Consider the following 22,319-nt stretch of genomic DNA (forward strand, 5'->3'; position numbering starts at 1 on the left):
GAATATATTGGCGTCACACTCAGCAACCACAACATTCTGATCAAGAGCCAGCAACACTCAGAAGGTTTTGTTTCGTTGGCTGAAAATGATAGATTTATTTTGGTCTATTTTGTACAACTTCCAACATTAGCACAACAGAACTGCTGGTCTATTATTAGATTTATATAATTCTACAGCTTAAAGCATTCTACAGACTCAGTGTGACAATCAAGCCCAGGAGACACAATGACACAGGTTAATAAGATGAGACTAAAATCACAGGGTAACTTACGTGAAAGCAAATTTGTCGTCATTGGGTTTAATGCAGCGCACATAGTGAGGTGTTGTAGCGTTGAGGGTCTCCATCAGGAGATGAAGGGAGTTGCGGAACTGCAAGAGATGAATGAAAAATGAATTGTAATTCATCAGATTGGTGGAAAAACTTTAATCTTTTCTCTTTCCTCAAATGAGTCAGAATTTTCTTTCCCTTAATGTGCACTTGGTAGTACAGAAGTTGATTGTTTGTTGGCATATCCTCCACTATCTTCCCAAATGACTTCAGAAGAAAACTCCTGGAGTCAAGAACAGAGAAAAGGGTTTCAAAATTTGTTTCGTGCAAATGGACAAGGTCAGGACCGCTGGGCGAGGCCCAGATCGTGAGAAGGGTCAGGCCGTGTCTTCTATTTTAATACAGCTCAGTGACTTTGCCAGATCACTACTGATGGTAGTTAAGAGTCGGTCATGGGTAATGATCGAGTAACTGTTGTGTTACTGAACTAGCAACCAGTGACCTAATCTTTTCATCTGGTATCACAGTTCCGAGTCCCACTATGCCAGCTAGAGAATTTAAATACACACAAGTGCGCATGGTCTTTTTCCCCAGGGTTGGGGAATCGAGAATTAGAGAGCATAGGTTCAAGATGCGAGGGGAGAAATAGAAACCTGAGGGACAATTTTTTCACCCAGAGGGTGGTCAGTATATGGAATATCACAGAGGAAGTGGTTGAGGCAGGTACATTAACATCATTTAAAAGGTACTTGGACAGATACAGGGATAGGAAAGGTTTAGATGGATATAGGCCAAATGCAGGCAAATGGGACTAGCTTAGATGGGAATCTTGGTCAGCACGGAGCACAGTTAGGCCAAACCCATTTCCGTGCTGTATCACTCTATAATTAAATGAATCTTGAAAATATAGTATGACTAATGGTGTCTCAGAAATTATTGGACCATTATAAAAATCCAGCTGTTTACTAATGTCCCAAGGACTGTTGCCTTCACCTGCTCTCCCCATGGCAATGTGGTCATAACCACCCTCTGAAATGACCCAGCAAATCAGCAGCCACAAGTGATCTATATGTTCAGAATTTGTCAGCCGAGGGAAACTGACCCGACCAGTAAAGGACACCAGGTCCCTCTGTGAAAAGAGATGACTCATTTGCACTTTTGCAACAAATCAGCAACTTTATGGTCACATTTTCTGAGAGGACTCTGGTGTTTTTTTTCCTGAACTCAAATACTCAGTCTACCACTGGGAATTTTAAACACATTCCCTGAACTATTACGGGAGGCCTTTGAATTTCTAATCCTGTAAAAGTACTTTCCACACTGCACTTGAGCAGTGTAACATTCACAGAAAACAGCAACAACAGAATGCTGCCCTTAGGTTATTTCCAAAGCTGCGCAAACTGGGCTCTGGACTCACCTGATGCCCTACTGATTTCTTGTGCTCTTTGCTCGGCTGCAGTGCTCTCGGCTTGGCGGATTTCACAGTTGCCCTGGCAACTGGGGGCCGTCCCTCAGTTGGGCTACTGACCTGCTTCTCCTCTTGGAATAGCTCAGCAAGCAGACTTAACTGGTTTTGGTTAAATTACAATGACAATAACATTAATAACAGTAATAGTTTCAGCTCACCATCCATACCTCAGTGCTAGGGGGTCTTATAGAAATCCACTCAGATATTTGTGAATGCCACTGACTCTAACCCAACCCAAGGCCCCTAGGCTGACATGGCTCTCTCCAGCCCACCTCAGCGGCCAGCTAGCTGCCCACCCTTGCCACTCCTCCTCCACCGTTTGCCTGCAGCGTCCTCTGTGCGGGCAATGTCCCAGCACGATTGCTATCGGTTCACAGTGGCCTTCGTGACATAAAACACTCCAACATACCAGCCCAGTTCCCAAAGCAGGCTCCTAATCAGCAAGGTCCTCCGATAGAAAGTTAAACCATGCTCCCAGACTGAACCATCTGCCACATCTCCCAAAAGCTATCTGTGCCTCTGAACATCACTGACATTCACAAACATCCAAAAATAATCTATTAAAATTAATGTTCTTGAATTAAATTTCAAAAACAAAACACAAATTCATTTAAACATTTACGAACAGAGCCAGTGCTTTGTGGACCTGCTCTGAAATCTACAACAAATGCTTTCTCTGAGTACCAGCACCATTCACTTTTTCTACATTTACATACATCACTAATTTTTGACGAGTGGGTTTGACTGATGATCCAATGAGGTTGGCTCATTTTCTCTTGAAACTTTCACAGACAGCACATAACAAAGGGAAGACCATTCACCCAGCTACAGGTTTCCAATGTTACTTTTTGCCAGTGAACAAACACAGGGACCAACGTTTAACCCTGGAGCTGTGGAACTCAGCAAGCTGCACCATCCACTCACACTGCTTCAGAGATGAAACAGGTTCCTTACCACAGTCGCATCATCCTTTAATCCACCTGGGGCTGGACTGGTGGAAAATTAATGCCTTATACAAAAACACTTTCAAACTTGATGGCAACCTATTAAATACACAGAACATGGCAAAGCTATCATGCAGGGTAGAGTTCCAGGGTGCAGTAAATTCTTGTTAGCCAACAAATGTTGTGTTTATAAGAACATAAGGCACCGGAGCAGGTGTAAGCCAATCAGCATTAGCCTGCTTTGTCATTGATATTTAAGGTGGACTGAGTTAAATGCTCCTCTGTGCAGCAGATAGAGTGTCATTGCTGTTGGATCTGGGAATATTGCAGACTAGGGAATACTTTAAAGGCTTTTACCTTCTGAAGAATAGACATCCGTGTGCATCAAACAGAATAAAAAGGAAAAGAATAATCAGAACATTTAATGACATAAAGGCAACTATTGTCCAACTATCCACCTTTTCTTTCTGCTCTCCCTTCTTCTCGTCGTTGTAATAAGAAACATCCATTCCCCCCAAGACACTAACTTGAAGTACAGGCTGTCCCCAGGTAACAAACAAGTTCCGTTTTATAGACATCCACAAGTCAATTTTGTCCATAAGTCGAAAAATACACAGAAATCATTCTATATGGTCACCATAACTCCACATTATTGGAATGACTTTTTCTCAGGGCGACAATGGCTAACACGAGGGGGCATAATTTTAAGGTGACTGAAGGAAGGTGTAAGGGGGACGTCAGAGGTAAGATATTTATTTATTTATTTATTTATGTTACACAGAGTGGTGGGTGCGTGGGACGCACTTCCAGCAGAGATTGTGGGGGCAGATACATTAGAGGCATTAAACAGACTCTTAGATAGACACATGAATGATAGAGAAATGGGGAGCTATGTGGGAGGGAAGGGTTAGATAGATCTTCGAGCAGGATAAAAGGTCGGCACAACAATGTGGGCCGAAGGGCCTGTACTGTGCTGTAGTGTCCTATGTTCTATAAAACTGGTAAGAACAGTTACTAAAAGTGGAGGGAGAGAGGAAACTAGTTCTGCCATTTATAGGAACAATTGTTTTATTGGACCTTTGGATTTAACATTACGGAAGCTCGTATGTATGTACAGGTGTCCATAAGTCAGGCGCTCGTAACCTAGAGACAGCCTGCACTCAACATTAATACATTATCCTTTGATATCACTTGTCAGTGGGTATTGGGCATCAGCGACCATTATGGCCAAACAAAGCCTGATCCCTTTCTTCACCCAGCATCCTTGGGCCTATTTCCTGCAGGGGGTGTCAGAGAGCAATCAGATACACAAATCCATGCCATCCCTCACTCGATACACTGAGGACCAGTTGTACTGCTGCCCAAGTGGAAAGAAGAGAACTAGAGGGATCAGGACTGCCTAGATCTGTGCAGCTCACAAAATGGACAATGGGCGAACCAGGAAACCAAATTTAATGGAGACACAAGAGACTGCAGATGCTGGAATCTGGAGCAACAAGCAATCTGCTGGAGGAACTCAGCGGGTCGAGCAGCATCTGTGGGGGAAAGGAATTATCAACGTTTCAGGTCAAAGCCCTGCATCAGGACCAAATTTAATGACGTGACACTCCTTTCTTGGTTATATAATCAACGGATACCTGGATCCAATAAACTCAAGTAGCACATGGCCCTTTGAATTAATGTCCAAGTTAACAATGTTTAGTTTGGGTAACTGTTGATTCTGAAATATCCAATTTACCCACTGTAATCGGATTGGAATCATGATCATATTAACTCACATTTTTCCACCAATGTGTGAATTGGAGGGGGGGGGGGGGGGGAGGAGGCAATTGGGGTACGATTCCAACAGGAGCTGTAATTTGAGGCAGTATCCAGAACGATCAAGGTGTCATGGAGTCCAGCCACCCTGATATATTACATCTGGGACCATTCCACCCAACATTTCCTCCATCCACCAAAAGAGTACAGCCTCCAATGAGGCGCTCAGCTAGGAAGGCCAACTGCTTGAGGCATTACTCCTTGGTGTCACCATCTCAAATATCCAAATGACCTTTGAGAGCCATTACTTTCTCCCTTTTGTCAAATTGTACTCAACATTTCCGACTCTCAGACCAGAAGAGCTCTGATACCTGCTTCATTAAACCGCTGTGGTAACTCACCCAGTTCTTGGATCTACAACCCCTACTCCACTGAAATGTTATTCCGCCAATCTGAATCATGGGATTTGCAGGCTGATCGTTGATCTGAAACTTAGCATCATTTACTCTCCACAGATGCTGTCTGGCTAGCTGAACATTTCCAGCTTTTATTTCAGATTTCTAGCATTGCAGCATTTTGCTTTTGAATTTCCAGGTTTCTTTATTTAAAAAGTAGCCTTTAAAAAAAACAATCAAGGAGCCGATTTTTTGCTGGCATTTACTTTGCATTAATGCTAAGTTTGCACAGTTCAGCTGCACAGAGATGAAATCTAAATATATGATTTGATTTTTTTTTCTGGTTTCCCCTGTGGCATTGCTCATATATGGCCTGACGAGATGCAGTTTTATGACAGGAAGTGCTGTGTTACATAATAAACAACATGCCATCTTTCTGCAAAAGCACATCCAGGTCAAATCACCCTCGAGTTTCAGATCTCATTGAGGGTGGCTCAGAACATTTGCTGCACTCACCTTGCTGGCCTTCAGCACTGTAATCTGTTCTTCATACACAGTGTCTTTGTTCTTTTCCAAAAATCCCTCGCACTGGTACTCAACCTGTTGAAGACCAGCAATCCATAATTGTCAGGAGGAACACAAGGTGAATGAGTTTATAATGCAGATCGAAATCGGCGGGTACAAGCCTTCTCACGCAAACTAAATTCAAAACAGGATGTTCAACCTTAGAGACTGAAAAGCTACGGCACTGAGATGCAACAAGGCTGTTAAATGTCACAAAACATTAAGCAGCATTCATTCTCTTTTATCGCACAGACTGATCCCAAACGTCACCGGTCTGTACCCCTCAGCTACTCACTGCAAGGTCACTGAGCAGTAAGGTCACTTCACATAATGGCGCCAAAATGGTTTGATCATCCGAGATTTCAGGAGGGAATACTGAAGGAGTCAGTTGGGACCTATTTACAATGACAGAGCAGGTCATCCAAACCAGTGGGTCCATGCTGCTCCTAGAGAGCATTCCCCTCCTCTCTTCCCTGTAACTTATTCTCTCATTTGCCCATCAACTTCCCTTTGATTTTTTTGCTGCTCACCTACACTGAGGAGTAATTTACCCACCAGGACATCTTTGGGATGCAGAAGGAAACAGGAGCAACTGGCAGAAACCCACGTAGTTCTAAGGAGAACGTGCAAACCCCACTCAACCATACCAGAGGTCAGCATCAAACCGAGGTCCCCCGAGCCGTGAGGCAGCAGCAGCTTTAACTGCTGCGCCAAAATCTCATCCTTGGGATTATTTGAGTGTCTGGAATACCCAGTGATGTAGGGCTGCGAGTTCAGGGTTAATGGACAAGTGTAGCTCAACAAAAGACAAGAGAGGATGGATGATAGGAGGCTGGTCAGAGCAGCAGTAGTGGAGTCAACCACGTAAGTTATAAAGACAAAGAGAACAGTTTCAGTAGAGGTGAACAAAGTGATAGGTCGAAGCCCAACTTGACCCAAATACAACTGAGACCGAGAACAGGCTGGTTCAATGTGAAAGTCTAAGGTGGTGAAACAGAAGAGGGAGAGCTGCAGGTTGAGGGTTTGGACAGAGTGTGCAGTCTGGTACTGAAGACTCATAAAACAAGACTGGTTTTCTATGTGGGAAGCACTAAGGAATGGACATGAACGTTTGAATGTCCTGGTTATGTCAAGTACCAAAATTCTTCATAAATGAAGAAATTCTAGCAGATCGGTTCCTGTTAGTTTTCCTTTACTGTGTTAAACTGCAACATTTCTGTCTTCTATTTCTTTGTTAATCACAACAGCTAGGTTAGGGTGTAAACCTAGTAACATAACCAACACTACTTGCACTGGTCAATGTCAAGTTCCAATGACCATCCAGTAACCTGGTCATTTGCAGAAAGGGCCACAGGCCTTGGGCAGATCAACATCAAGAGGAAGGCAGTCAGTCCCTATATGGAGAAAATGCCACCAAAAGAAGACAAGTTAACCTCTGAATCAAGCAACACTGTTTGCAACCTGCAAACTGCGGCACAGCTGCAATGTACGATAAGTCAATGAAAGTGGCCATGGAGAGTCCAAAACACTGTACCAGCATTCAAGATGCAGTCACTGGAGATTACATGATAATCCAAATTAAACAGAGGCTTTAAACAGACACTTACATGGATTTGAAATAGCACTGATGCATCAAAGCTGCATTGACCACCAAGGAAGAGTAGGGAAGCCAGCAAAACGGATCATCATGTAACAGTTACCTGTGCTTCGCCTTCGGGATTCTGCACATTGTCAGTGAGATGATACAAATTCCACACAAATAAACACACACAGGCTTGCTTCCATGGTTATCAACAACCTCTCACTAATTGTCACAGTGGAGGTGTCACATTATCCACCTCTTTTCATTGGCGACATTACGTTTGGAAAGTTGTTACCTGGTCAGCGAAGTGCTGGATGATGAAGGCTCTGTTTGACATGCGCGGCTTATGAAACAGTGCACTCTTGTTTAAGTGAGTGTTATACAGCTTCTGAGCCCAGGTGTCATCAGATCCTTTGGGCATCTTAATGTAAAAAAGATGAAAAACTCCAGTCATGAATAAGAATCAAATTGTGCTCTTGTGAAATTAGATTCAAGAGAAAACTAATCTATGGTCTAGGCAGGAGTAATTTCATAATTGCTCACAGATTTACCTGGCTTCTCTCAACTGCAGACTGCAGGACTTGGGTTACACAATATTCTGTTCCCAGGAACATGAGTGAAACAGCTTTTTTTTAGTTTAACAGTTCAACAGCTTTCATGGTTACTTACCTCCAGCCAGCTCCCAAATTACTGGATTTAATTCAAGTTCTTGATTTCCCTTGACCTGATACGAATTTACAAGCTCCAGTATGCAACTCAATACCGTAACAACTTGTCCACAACTTCAGACCCACAGCAGCCCCTACTTGTAAGCTAGAAGAAGACATTTCATCGCTGACTAAGCCTGCCAAACTCCACTGGACATGGACAGGCTTCTGCTACCTGAAACGTAGTGAGCCCAAATATGTGATCGAGAAAGTTGAATCACTGCAATGGGGCAAAATAAGGCAGGGAACTTGATCTGCAAACATGTTATTGTTGAGATTACCTTGCACTCTTCATCCAATAGGTCGAGAATGCCAAGTTTAGCTTCAATTAGGTTAATGCAAGGCTGATTGTCATAAAAATCTATTAACGTCCAAGGAATCTGTTCCTTCATGTACTCTTCCTGCTCCAACTTGAACACATGCTGGGAAGAAACAAAGTTATGACTTGTTTACCATCTGCTGAATATGTTTATTAGGAGGCAAAAAATATTAACCTTTTGTTTGTATGATCAAAGGCTGCAAAATGTTGGAGAATGAATGATATTCTACAATGCTGCACATTCTGAATGTCCTCATAGTGATTGGGTTGCTATGGAGAAATACTCTGATTGTCAAGCCTGCTGCCTTGGAAGCTTTGCAATGAGGAACATTCTATTACTAATTAGCACAAGACTCCAACAGCTTCCATTACTAATTCAAGGTACCTTTTAAAATTCAATCTAATATGCAGAAAGCAGAACTCAGTTCTATCACTGACAACTATCTATCATTCTGTGCTCCTGTATTACATCTATTTCTAATTTTTTTTACTGTTTGATATGTTAAAAAACTTCCCTCCTCCCAGCAGGATCATATACCCACTTCTGTCAATATATCAGCAGTACTACAAGTCAGTATCAGCTTTGTTGTGTACCTTACATGGGGGAAATGTGCTAGAATTTGGTTATGTCTCTTGCATCCCATTTATAGTTTACAGTGCAATTAATAACACTTTCCTACAGTAATATATGCAGCGAATTGTCACGATGAACCCTAATTACACCTTCCTAACATCGCTTTATTTTGACCCTGTCTCAATACTTTAGCCACTGAAACCCACATTCCTGTCATTGTTAACTTGAACACAAGAGCATAACAAATAGGAGCAAGGGTCAGCCAATCAGCCCCTTGCATTTGTTCCACCATTTAATAAGATATGGCGAAGCTTTTACCTTAGTGGCACTTTCCTGCACCAAAAACTTATACTGCTTAATACCTAAAACCTTACAATCTCAGTCTTGAATAGTCTCAGAAACTGAGCCTGCACTGTCCTCTAGATTACAGAATTTCAAGGTTCAAACCTTCTGGGTGGAGAAATTTCTTCTCAGCTCTGCTCCGAATGGGCGACCACTTACTGAGAGACAGTGATCCCTGGTTCTAGATACAAGGAATACATCAACTCTACACTTACACTGTTAAGCCTCTTAAGAAGTTTTGACATTTGAGATCAATGCTCATTCTTCTAAATTCCAGGTGCATCAGCTAAATCTGTCCTCATTTGACAAACCTTCATGCCGGAAATCAATCTGGTGAGCCTTCATTTCACTCCTTCCGCCACAAGAACATCCTTCCTTAAGAAAGGACAGCAGACCTGGATATGATATTCTAGACATGGTCTCACCAGGGTTCCATATAATTGGAACAAGATGTCCACTATTACACACAAATCTTCTTGCAATAAAGATTAACATGCTGCTTGCCTTCCTCATTGGCTATTGTACTTGCACATCAACTTCCAGTGATTCACTTACAAGGACACTCGGGTCCCTCCTTTCAACTTAACATTTAAAAATATACTCCACAGTTCTACTTTTTCTACCAAAGTGGATGACCTCACATTTTTCCACATTATATCCATCTGCCATGTCTACAGCCATTCACTTAACTTGTCACTAAGCACACCACTCACCACCACCCCCCACCCACAAAGCCTATCTGCATGCTTATATCATCTTCAGAGTTATATAGAACAGTGCAGCACAGAACAGGCCCTTTGGGGGGGGGGGGGTGTGTGTGTGTGTGTGTGTGTGTGTGTGTGTGTGTGTGTGATGTTTGATCCTCCCAGCCAAATCACTGATGTAGATTACAAATAGTTGGGACCCCAGCACCAACTCGCTAGTTACAGCCTTTCTGCCCAAAAATGACGCATTTATTCCTACTCTCTTTTCTTTCCTCCAATCCACAGTTGTACATTACTCATAACAGTGGGCATTCTAATTCTGTTTAGCAACCACTTGTATGCCATGAAAATTTAATTTCCATTATCCACGTCACACCAGAAGTGAGCTACGCTCCAGGAGGAGGTATCACAGTAAAGCTCTCAATAGTTGAGCTTAAGCGAGGCTGTGCTCAAGTCCCCTCAGATCTGCCAAGTGCTCAGAGCGTTCAGGACTGAGACAGACCTCACTGTAGCCCAGAACATCCTTTGTCTCAATTCACAGCAAAAGCTAAAATTGGCTTGAGATAATGATTGATCAGTAATCCAATAAAGACAGTAACTAATCTCAATGATTTACTTATGTTATGGCAGAAGCCTTAATGAGTAGAGCAAGTGTTAAACGAGTGCCATTTTCACTTACTGTGGGCAGAGTAGAACTAAAGTTGAACTTCCAGAGAGCAGATGCAGGACGACAAAAGCAGGGAAAAATCCACCAATGAGGTTTTTCAAGCTATCGGGCAGCAAATCATTTCTTTTAATTTCTATCAGTTGTTGTATAGCTGGTAACCCTCTTGGTAGAAAGCTGTAGTTCCCAACCCAGTGACACCAGCGCAAAACCTCGGGAGTGCTGCATTGTGAAGAAATGCCACCTTTCCAATGAGATGTTAAACCAAAGGCTTGGTTACCCTCTCAAGTGGACAGAAGGTTCAGCTACACCATTCTGATGTTTAGCGGGGAGCATACTGACTGGGTGCATCACCATCTGGTATGGAGGCTCCAACGTGCAGGATCAAAAGAGGCTGCAAAGAGCTGTAGACTCAGCCAGCTCCATCACAGGTACAACCCTCCCACCATCGAGAACATCTTCAAGAGGTGGTGCCTCAAGAAGGAGGCATCCATCATTAAGGACCCTCACTATCCGGGACATGCCCTCTTCTCGTTACTATCATCGGGGAGGAGGTACAGGAGCCTGAAGACCCACACTCAGTGATTCAGGTACAGCTTCTTCCCCTCTGACATCAGATTTCTGAACAGTCCATGAACACTACCTTATTATTCCTTTTTTGCAATATTTATTTTTATAACTTAGTAATTTTTATATTTTTACGTCTTGCACCGTACTGCTGCTGCAAAACAACAAATTTCACGACATACGTCAGTGTTAATAAATCTGATTCTGAACAGCAAGGAAGTTCTCCGTCATGTTGTTTTGGCCGACATTTATCCCTCAAATCGGCATCACCTGGAGGATTTGTTTATTATCACAGTAACACTTGAGAACTCACTGTGAGCAGGTTAACTGGTGATTTCCTACAGCAGTGACTTAGACTTGAAAGGTACTTAAAGACTATGAATGGCGCTACCTAAATGCAAATCTCTCATTTCTTTTAACAAATCAACCTCTCCCAGCACTGTCTTTTCAAACCCACGCTGCTGCAATCAAACCTGTTCTGCGCTACTTCCTTCTCCCCTCACACTTGCCCCAAAAGGAATAATTTTACTCTCACGACACAAGTATAAGTTTGCCTTAGACCTGATTTCTGGGCTCCAAGCTGACACTTCCTTGACTGTCGTTTCTCTCATGGAATCTCTGCATGCCCATGGTTCATGCTTCATGGGAGAAAAGCTATTCCTTTTGGGGCAAGCACGAGGGGAGGAGGGAGAAGCGCAAAACAGGTTTCTCACATCAGCACGCCTTATACTGCACTTCTCTCAACACTCAGCTCCTTTGTCACTGATAGAACTGAATATTGCCTCATACTAGACGGCAGGACAATGCAACATCAGCAATCATCTGAGGCGAATATCTACTTCCAAGGTCATCAGCTGCCAGTTATAACAATGAAAACGGCTGAAAGAATTACTCACCATATTAAACTGCTGCTGTAATTTTTCATTTGCATAATTGATGCAAAATTGTTCAAAACTATTTATTTCAAAAGTCTCAAACCTGTATAAAAAGGTTACATATATTAACAACACAAGGCACAGTTAAAAGAAAACACCAATTTAAAAAAAATTAAATGAGAAACTAATTTCAAGAAGCATGCACATAATGAGCCCTGGGGAATTAGCTTCCTCTTGCTGGGCGACTATATCCGTTAGATCAGGTACTCAATAAATTGCCACAGAGTTCTCAAACTGATTAACACAGTCAACTTGCCACCTCTAAAGGAGGAGTTTCACAAGGCTGCACTGCGGGACACTCACTCAGACCCGTGAATTGGGAGGGCAGATTATACCATCACTCCACTCACACCCATTTCTGAGCTACACCAAACAGGGAGGGACCAACCAGACGGGCACTGTATCAGGAACAGGCTACCAGGGTGCTGTTCATTATACCCAGCATCCAGCAAAGGCAGGCAGTGGCAAAGATGCAGGCGTGATCTGCCTCATATCTTTTCAGCGGTGGATCATAAATCCCAAGGTACTACCAAGGAAATTACAGATAACATGATAAAGGAAAGAAATTAAAATATATTCTGTCATTGACTTTGGAAATGCTCACCAGATGCATGGATTATGTGGTGGAGAAATTATTCTCCATCTCCTGCACTAAAGGGTGATAAAGCTGCCAATGGCTTCCATGGAACTGAATTTCCGGAGCACAGTAAATTGCAGACACGCTATTGTTATACCATCAACAGATAAGAAACTGGACAAATTTCTGCCCCTTTGTTTTAGCAGTGCTGCTCAGTACGTCCGTTCAATACAGAGTGGCAATCAGCCAACAGAACGTTAAACCAAAGCAACAGAATGTGTAAATCAAGCCAGAGGAAGTTGTGCTGAAATTGTAGAGTTGTTTGTTATGGACTACATCTTCAACACTGTGTCTGAGCCTGGTCAGAGACAAAGACCAGAGGCACAGAGAGAACAACCAAAGGACTAATTCACTAGCCTTAGAAGACTGACACAGAAAATTTTAACTTCAAGTGACAGCCAAGGAGCAACTTAATGTTATACAGGTCAGTCCAAAGTGCAGAGAAAGTTATCCAAAAGCAAAATAATGAGAAAGTTAAAGTCTGAAATAAAAACAGGAAATCCCGAAACATACAGCATACCAGGTAGCAACTGTGGAGAAAGAAACGGAGTTAATGTTTCAGGTCTGTTAATCTAAAGAAAACACTTCCTAACAGCAGGTTATCAAACCACGGATTCAAATGAGTAAAAGGAACCAAAATCAAAGAGGGATCAGCTGTGGTGCGGGCTCCCATGCTTCGTATTGGAGGCAACAACACAAAAATGTCTTGCCATTATGGCAGAATAAGACAGCTTTTCATGAAAGAATGAGCCAAGAAAAGGTCAGGGATAATATTTTACACCACCTTCACACAATCTTCTTCACTCTCCAAGATTTCAAATCCCAGATCTGGTGACACCTAACCCAGACCTCTTGGCTTTTTGTCACTTCAAACAGGCACTATTTTCCTGGCTTCTGCAAGTCAATTCCTTAAGGGAGATATGGCTGGATTTATTTTAAATGAAGTAACATGGGTCTATTGTCTAAAATAAATTATTAAAAAAAAAGTCAATAAAACATCACCAAATCTGATCTTTGTGGCAACTATCTTCATTAAGCAGCCTTGATTGAATTGTTGACATTAGGGGAACTTAAACTCTTGACCAAATACAAACAGCAAGCTGGAGTAGTTCAAGTCAACACCCATATACTTCCATGAAAGGCAGAAGAAGCCACTCACCCATATATATCCAACACACCGATGAACGAATGCTGCTTTACTGAAGCACGAAGGGCTCTGTTGACATGGTGAACGATCCAGTTGAAGAGGCTGGCGTAGATATGCTTTGCCAGAGCATCCCTGGCATTGAGGGCCTGAAATTTGGGCATGGGCTTGATATAAGTCTCCGACCCTGTGATGATCTTTCTATGGCACAGCCAGTGAGCCATCTGTTCATAGTCCACACCCAGCAGATCACAGAAGATGATCAGATGTTCCATGTTAGGCTGCCAGGAACAGAAAATTGCATCAGAATCGCACTGCACCCACTGGTCCCATATACATAGCTCATTTGTTTTTAAAATCAGTTAGGCAGCATATAAAGTAGCACTGCTGTAAATGGTGTACAGGCAACCACTTTTCGATTATGTCATGCAGACTAACAAAGGACATCTTTGCAAGTGTTGTGCTATTTGGTTCCTCTGCTCTTGTAGAAGAGCTCTTAGGCACAAATGTTGCAGTGAGAAACAGAATCACACCTTCTTCACATCAGCCAACACAGGGAACCTAGAACGTGCAAATGTGAGTTACACATATCATCAAATATGAATCAGCCTCGTCTGTGGAACTCTTCACAGATCAAATGACCAAAATTCTCAACAGCTCTTTAACTGCCTGGACAAGTGGAGTTATCTTTCCGTCAGGACTGCACAGATAAAGAGCAATCTAACCACAAATTAAAAAGGGCACAATTCAAAAACTCGATGATTAATACAAGTGAATTCAATGAATGCCAGTATCTTAGTTAGAACCTAGTCCATAATTATTAACTTTTCCTTTGCATTGTTACTTTACATTTGTCTGCATTACCATTTTGTATAAACAGTCCATGTAGTTAAAAGCACAGTAATTTAAGGCTCGCTCAACACACATCATTCACTGTTTAAATTTGCTTCTCATGCATTTTGAAAGACTCTAGGGCATCGGGTTAAAATTGATTGCAAAGGTGTAATTTTGTTATTTATGATAAAAGCATTAAGGACATCTGATGCAAAACTAAAACAACTAGAAAGGCATAAACATCAACTGGAGAAAGTAGCAGTAGGATAACATGATCACTGTGACCCAATTTTGCAAATTAAAACAAATTCTTCAATCCAACACAAACAGTGCCTTTTGGTAACACAACTCACTTTCATCAAGGGCACCAGATTTACCACCTAATTAATTTTTAAAGAAGGTTTTGTGTCTAAATTGCTTGTTATCATCTCTCTTCCCAAAATGCTTTATAGATAGTGAAGGATTTTATTTAAACAAGAAGTAACAATGGTGGCTAGATGGCTGATAAGAGGCACATGGCAGAAGGGAAAATGATTACACGCTCAAACTTGCACGTGGAACACCTGAAAGTGGCGGGAGTTCAATAGTAACTGGACGGGACTGGATTGATCTGTGGTAAGAAAACATTGCAGGACTGTGTGGACTGAGCACGGGAATTGGCCTAATGGAACAGCTCCTTCAAAAACTTAGCACTGACATGACTCCTTCGGTGTCACATGATTCCTGCGGGCTGCTGTCACTCAATTCTGATTTGGCAGCCACTTTGCACGGTGCAAAAACCACACCAACAACAATGAGGTGGATGCTTTAACTGTGGTGGAGGATGAATGTTGGTCAGGACACCAAGAGCACCTCCTACTCCTCTTTGAATCATGCCATAAGTTCCATTAATAACCAGTGGGTGATTCTGTGGCACTCCTTCAAAGAGCAGAATTTTCCCAATGTCCTGAACAATACATATACCTCAAACAAATTTTTTAATAAAATCACCTGGGATCTTAGCACTTATAAGCTGCTGGCATGTTTCATTATCACATTGAAAACCATTTTGAAATTTTGATGGAGAAGTTCTGCACCACTCCGAGGATCTTTCGTCACCTGTGTTCAGCCTCCAAGTACAGCCCACCTAATTCTCAGCTTGGTATTGGTATTGGTTTATCATTGTCACTTGTACTGAGGTACAGTGAAAAACTTGTCTTGCATACCGATCGTATAGGTCAATTCATTACACAGTGCAGTTACATTGAGTTAGTACAGAGTGCATTGAGGTAGTACAGGTAAAAACATTAACAGTACAAACTGTCACAGCTACAGAGGAAGTGCAGTGCAGGTAGACAATAAGGTGCAAGGTCACAAGGTAGATTGAGAGGTCAAGTGTTCATCTCATCGTATAAGGGAACCGTTCAATAGTCTTATCACAGTGGGATAGAAGCTGTCCTTAAGCCTGGTGGTATGTGCCCTCAGGCTCCTGTATCTCCTGCCTGATGGGAGAGGAGAAGAGAGAGAATGACCCGGGTGGGTGGGGTCTTTGATTATGCTGGCTGCTTCACCACGGCAGTGAGAGGTAAAGACAGAGTCCAAGGAGGGGAGGCTGGTTCCTGTGACACGCTGGGCTGTGTCCACAACTCTCTGCAGTTTCTTGCGGTCCTGGGCAGAGCAGTTGCCATACCAAGCTGTGATGCATCCAGATAGGATGCTTTCTATGGTGCATCGATAAAAGTTGGTGAGTGTCAAAGGGGACATACCGAATTTCTTTAGCCTCCTGAGGAAGTAGAGGCGCTGGTGAGCTTTCTTGGCCGTGGCGTCTACGTGATTTGACCAGAACAGGCTATTGGTGATGTTCACTCCTGGGAACTTGAAGCTCTCAACCCTCTCGAAACCAGCAGCATTGATGTAGACAGGTGCATGTACGCTGCCCCCTTTCCTGAAGTCAATGACCAGCTCTTTTGTTTTGTTGACATTGAGGGAATTGAGCTTGATCCTTGCAGTAAGATTGACAGCACTTCCTAGCTCCTGCCATACCAGTCAAATGTCAAGCTGGACCCAGCTCCCCCAGCTTGGCCTAACCAAACTCATCACTGAGATGAAAAAGAATCCTAATATGCAGGATGAATGAAACAGACAAGATTGCCCAAAGAAACAAGTACATGTCATAATCAAAGAAAAATAATGCTCTGAACTCACCACACTGCATTGGAAGATATCTCCCGAGTCTCATGTCTTATATGTGATGATTATATACTGTTTTTATTTTGTATTTATTGCATTGTACCGAAGGCATGCTTAGTAAAGTTGTGCCTGTAAGAGGTTAGTGGCTTCATTTAAAAAGTAAATAAGTCTCAAATGAATGGGAATCCAGTCTTTGGCAATGTTTCAATGTGTGTTTTTAACACAATAGAATTTACACACTAATACAAACACTTATACGAGCTGCAAGTTTCACAATTAAAGAGCAACTTGAAGTACACCACCATATGCAAGTCACACCCAAAACTTGAGGCCTCCCAATTAAATAAAAAAGTCAACCCAGCTTGAACTAACACAGAATTGAGATCAATTGAACCAACTTCTGGAGGCAGAGCACAATGCACATATACCACTTTATAACATAGAACGATGGACAAGTTCTTCCCCAGTAACATGAGACTGGAAAGGATATGCATTTGTAAAATACATTTACACTGCAGTCAAAATAATCATTTTATTTTATAATCTGAGCCTTCCCTTTTATCACTCCATGGATGGCAGACTTATCCCAACTTCTTTTTTTGCGAATTAAAACAGAGGAGCTCTAACGTGATGTTGTACAATACACAGAGTACAACCTGGAATGAAATGGTACAACTTCATGAAACGTAGTGATCACAGGGAAGTGTGGTGACGTTACTCCTGTCGATTTCAATCAGAAATCAGATAGGGAGAGGAGAGAAGGGTTAATGGCAAGGACACGCAGGGTACAGAATGTCACACCTTAAATCAGGTGGGATGGAGCCAAGCCAGGGAAAGCAGGGTGTCAATTGCCACACCAGCAGCTGGGTACTTGTTAAACAAAGCCTTCGATGGGAACATACACAAAAAGGTTATCTTGTAGATGTGGTACGACCTAGAGTCATAGGAAGGTACAGCACAAAAACAGGTCCTTTAACTCACTGAGTCCATACTAACCACCCATCCTTACACTAATGCTACCCTAAACCCATTGTACTGTCTCTTCATTAGCTGCAATTCAATTCTGTGTGTACATGAACATCACAAATCACAGAGCACAAGAATATGGAACGTTAGTATTTATCCTGAGCCTCTTCCTGAACAAACTCTCTGCATTACTCCCTTCTTCACACAGTCATCTACCTACTGCACCCTAACTCGTCTTCTCCACATGGCAGTGAACTCCAGAATCACATTCCTCTCAGAGGACAGCTGCTTATTTTGTTATCTTACTTTATTAAATTGACCTTCTATCTCCATCAGGCCACCCCTCAGCTTTCTCCACTCAAAGGAAGTGAGACCGAGCTTGTTCATCCTTTCGCAAGAGCAGCAGCCTTACTGTCCTTGGGTTATTTCTGTAGGTGCCAGGTGCCGTCTATAGTATGCCACCAGAGCTCCAACTGTAGCCTTACCAAAATTTCATAAATATTTATCTTAACTGTTCTGCATTATCTTCTCGAGAAAATAAATCCAGTGCTTGATTTCCTCACTGACTACGTTCCAACTTTTAGTGATAGTTTCTGTACTTGCACAACAAGGTTTGTCTTCTCCTCTTGTAACCTTAGCCTCTTCCTCCACCCACATTAACATGGACTCACCTTCCACGAATGTGCCAAAGACAGCCAGCATTGTTTCTCCATCATCTTATTTTCAGCCACTATCTCTGCCTGATGACTTTTGCATATTTCTCACAGCACGAGAGGCCATTCAGTTAATCAGGTCAATGCTGACTCTCAGAGCAATCCCATCAATCCCAATCTCTTCGATTATTTCCCAGTAAGCTGCCCTCTCACATGCTAACATTAGAATGGGATGGGCCACGATTCTCTCCCAATAAATACTGAAGCTGTCACTTCTGAACCCCAGCAAAACACTCGTCCTCACCACTTCCTGCAGCCCATTCCCAGGGCATGGTCCTTGGCTGAACCAGACTCCTCATTACTTCATCGTTCTACAAGACCCAGAGCCCAGCTTCCAGTCATTTATCATCTGTCACTGACACTACCGACACCTCGACAAGATTTGCCTTTACTCCACCTCAGACCAGACCATTGGTTACGGAAATCCTCCTCCACATCACTGTTCCCTCCACACTAGACCAATTTATTTCCCACCCTCATTCATAGAACATAACAGCACAGTACAGGACCTTCAGCCCACGATGTTGTGCTGACGTTTTATCCTGCTCTAAGATCTATCTAACCCTTCCCTCCCCACATAGTCCTCCAGTTTTCTATCATGGTTATCTAAGAGTCTCTTAAATGTCCCTAATGTGTCTGCCCCACAATCTCTGCCAGCAGTGCATTCCACGCACCCACCACTCTGTGTAAAAAAAAACTTAGCTCTGACACCCCCCTTATACTTTCCTCCAATCACCTTAAAATTATGTCCCGTCATCTGAGCCATTTTCGCCCTGGGAAAAGGTCTCTGACTATCCACTCGATCTCTGCCTCTTATCATCTTGTACAGCTCTAAATTCACCAGATACAATCTAATGCTGCTGCTCTACCCAGCCCCACTCATCCTTCACTCTGAGCTCAACAAGTGACACTGGCACCCACTCCAAAATATCCAAAATTCCTACCCGAATGCTAAATGCAGTACCAGCCTCACCCACTCCCTCCCTCACCTCCATAACCTTCTTCAGACCGTAGCTTTTTGATGGGAAAAGGTGGTGTTATTTTTCTCACTGTGCATTTGTGCACCCATCGTGTCTCACACAATCTTCCTTTAAACAATTTTAAACCCTCTTCTTTGAAGATATCCACAAACTGTGATGCTACAGCAACTAAATCAGCATTTACCTGACTACATGACAAAGCAACAAATCAATTGACCTTGTACTTTTCTAAGGTGTCCAATTCCCAAGAATCTCTCTGCCAGGTTTTGTCTGGGAACTGATATAATACCAGAAAGAGGTTTTTGAGAATAAAGAGCTTTAATGGACAGTCCTGTAACTCAAATTGCCTTTTTATTTTGAAGTACTAAGTGTGCAGTTGCTCCCTCAGCTCAGTGATACCTGGGTAGACACTCCATTATGGTGAACAAGCATACATGACAATGTAACACTACACTTCAAACTATACCTATAAACTCACAGTGATATGAAAAGAGAGTTGACTTTTGAAATTGGATACGAGGAAAATGGCCTCATTTCAGCCTGACATTTGGCAATTTACTTCTTTCACACAATGCATGTTTATACGTACAGACAGCCAGGGACTATGCAATTAGCTGTTTCATCAAATTATTAAGTTGCTGACCACACAGTATATTTTTTTTAGTTTTCTTTGATCAATTTGCAGTCACTTGTAGAATTAACTACAAAACACCAATTAGGCTGGTGATCCTTATTTTCCCATAGAAGAGGGACCGAGGAGGGGCAGCCTTTGAGATTAGGAGAGGATTTGATGGGGTTGATGAAAACGAAGTATTTCCACCTTCCAAGATAAAAACCATTATTGACAACGTTCTTCTACAGTAGAGAATTCAGGAAGATCTTCTCAAGCCACAGACCGATCAAAATGTGAAATTTATAACCACGGCAAGTAACTGAAGTGAAAAGCACAAATACATTGAAGGGAAAACTGGACAAACTTAGGAAGAAGTTAGATGGTGGACAATGGGAGAAGCTCAGGTACAGCATCATTACCTGCTAGAGCAAGTGACAGCATGACCCATTTTTGTGCAGTAAATTCTATACATCTGCTTTGCAATTAGGCTGCAATGATTTACCATTTTGAGCCAAAAGTGAATAAAGTAAAATGCATGCTTACAGGAAGCAAGCACAAGAATAAACAGTTATTGCTATCCCATCAAAATATAAGCCCGAAATTTGGTTTACCCAAGAATTGGAATAGGTGTCAGAGAGAGAGGAGCCAATCTTGTTGCTCAGAACATTCAGCCAAACATAATCTGATCATTCATCAGAAAAAGCAATGAACCATTTACAGGCAATAACTCAAGTTGTGTGGCTGCATTTAGCTGAATTTATTCAGCTCTGCTGTTGACAGAGGGAGTTTTGAGTTGCTGCCCATTTTCCTTTCCCTTGGCTTTGGGACAGGATTGTATTAACACTGGCACATCTCCACAACTGGGCATTGAACCATTACTAATACCAAAAAGGAAGTGTCTAAACCCGAAGATGGTACAAAATAAAACTCTGAAGCAAAGAACGATATGTGTGGTGAACATCCATAAGTAACTAAATAAATAAAGATGCTGTAATCATCTTTCGAATCCTCTGTTAACTGTGCAGAGACTGTAGATCTTTCTGAGACAACAGCCGACAAAAGCACAACAGCTTCTTCCCTGGTTGGACACTGACCCAGGAACTTTGAAAGTTAAGATTTGGTTTAATTGTGGAGTTGATGATGATGATGGAGTTGACAGGTTGGATGGGGGTGTTATCTCTCCTTGCATGGGGAGACTAGAATAACCTTGAAATCCTGGCCAGGTGTTTGGGATGATGTCAGGAAGCATGATGGAAAGCAGGAACGCTCCCTAAAGAGTTGTTTCATCATTATCGTGTTTCACACCTATTTCGCCATTCCAATGAAATAATTTCTAAGCCACTCCAAAGTTTTTATGTACACATCAAGTAGCTTAAACTTTAGGTATCACTATCCCTAGAACTCTTCAGCTCCTCAAATATGCTTCACCATTCAAAGACATCACAACCGCTCTGTAACATGGCAACAACTAGCAATTATAATCCATTAAAAAAAACATTTTTACTTTATATTTTCTTACATTGAATGAGACAATTTGGCCGATCATCCTTCCTTGCTCTCAAAGCAATCCCATTGGTCCCATTCCCCCACTTACTTGCCTGAAACCTGTTTTCTCTCTCACATGCCCATGAGCTATCCCTGACCTTTTTTTGCCACGACAGACAATTTACAGTGGCCAATTATGCCTCTCAGCCAGCACATCTTTGGGATGTGGGAGGATACTGGAGGACTCGAGGGAAACCCATGTGGTCACAGGGAGAAGGTGCAAGCTCCACACAAATGGCAGCCAGGATTGAACTCCAACTGCTGGAGCTGTGCAGGAGTGCCAATAACTGCTGTGCCACTGTGCTGCCACTTTCAACTCACCCAACCCCTACATCCTTTTGGAAGAGAGTGTTCCTGCTTTCCATCATTCTTCCTGACATCATCCCAAACACCTGGCCAGGATTTCAAGGTTATTCTAGTCTCCCCAAGCATGGAGAGATAACATACCCCCATCCAACCTGTCAACTCCATCATCATCATCATCAACTCCACAATTAAACCAAATCTCAACTTTCAAATCTGCCCTTTCCTGTATCCAGTTCCTACTCTAATCTATTTTACCAGGATGCCAATTGAAAAATTTGCTTCTGTGAATGATTGGGTGAAAATAGAATTTAACTCATTAGTGCCCTCATTCCCCTTCACCCATCATCAAGCACCTAGCAACCCTCCCTGATCTATTTTGCATTTAAAGAATGTTTACTGCGTAAAGAATCTCTGAATAAAACACATTAAGTAACCATGGCTCAAGCTTTGAGCAATCATATTGTACAAGGCAGCAGAACAAATCAAAAGATTCACAGCCAGATAAGAATGCAAAATCTCAATGGCAGAAGTGACAGGCAGTCAGACAGCATTCAGCCATGTGTGATGACATGGAGCATACTCTTACAAAGAAACAGATCACTCCATCACCAGTGCACTGAG

At 42.4% G+C, this 22,319-nt stretch overlaps 1 protein-coding gene across 5 annotated transcripts in view; it reads right to left on the reverse strand.

The window, feature by feature from the left end:
• Nucleotides 1-22,319, reverse strand: part of myo5aa (myosin VAa) — a 182,811-nt gene that overhangs the window by 72,334 nt on the left and 88,158 nt on the right. For all 5 annotated transcript variants that reach the window (XM_052040306.1, XM_052040302.1, XM_052040305.1 and 2 more), the window contains exons 10-16: nt 13,588-13,853; nt 11,753-11,834; nt 7,968-8,108; nt 7,275-7,400; nt 5,350-5,433; nt 1,686-1,835; nt 272-369 (exon numbers count right to left, since the gene is read on the reverse strand). In XM_052040306.1, coding sequence (XP_051896266.1) covers nt 272-369; nt 1,686-1,835; nt 5,350-5,433; nt 7,275-7,400; nt 7,968-8,108; nt 11,753-11,834; nt 13,588-13,853 — 947 coding nt within the window. The remainder of the gene's footprint in view (nt 1-271; nt 370-1,685; nt 1,836-5,349; nt 5,434-7,274; nt 7,401-7,967; nt 8,109-11,752; nt 11,835-13,587; nt 13,854-22,319) is intronic.

This window comes from Pristis pectinata, chromosome 28, assembly GCF_009764475.1.
Source record: "Pristis pectinata isolate sPriPec2 chromosome 28, sPriPec2.1.pri, whole genome shotgun sequence".
Classification (NCBI taxonomy): Eukaryota; Metazoa; Chordata; class Chondrichthyes; order Rhinopristiformes; family Pristidae; genus Pristis; species Pristis pectinata.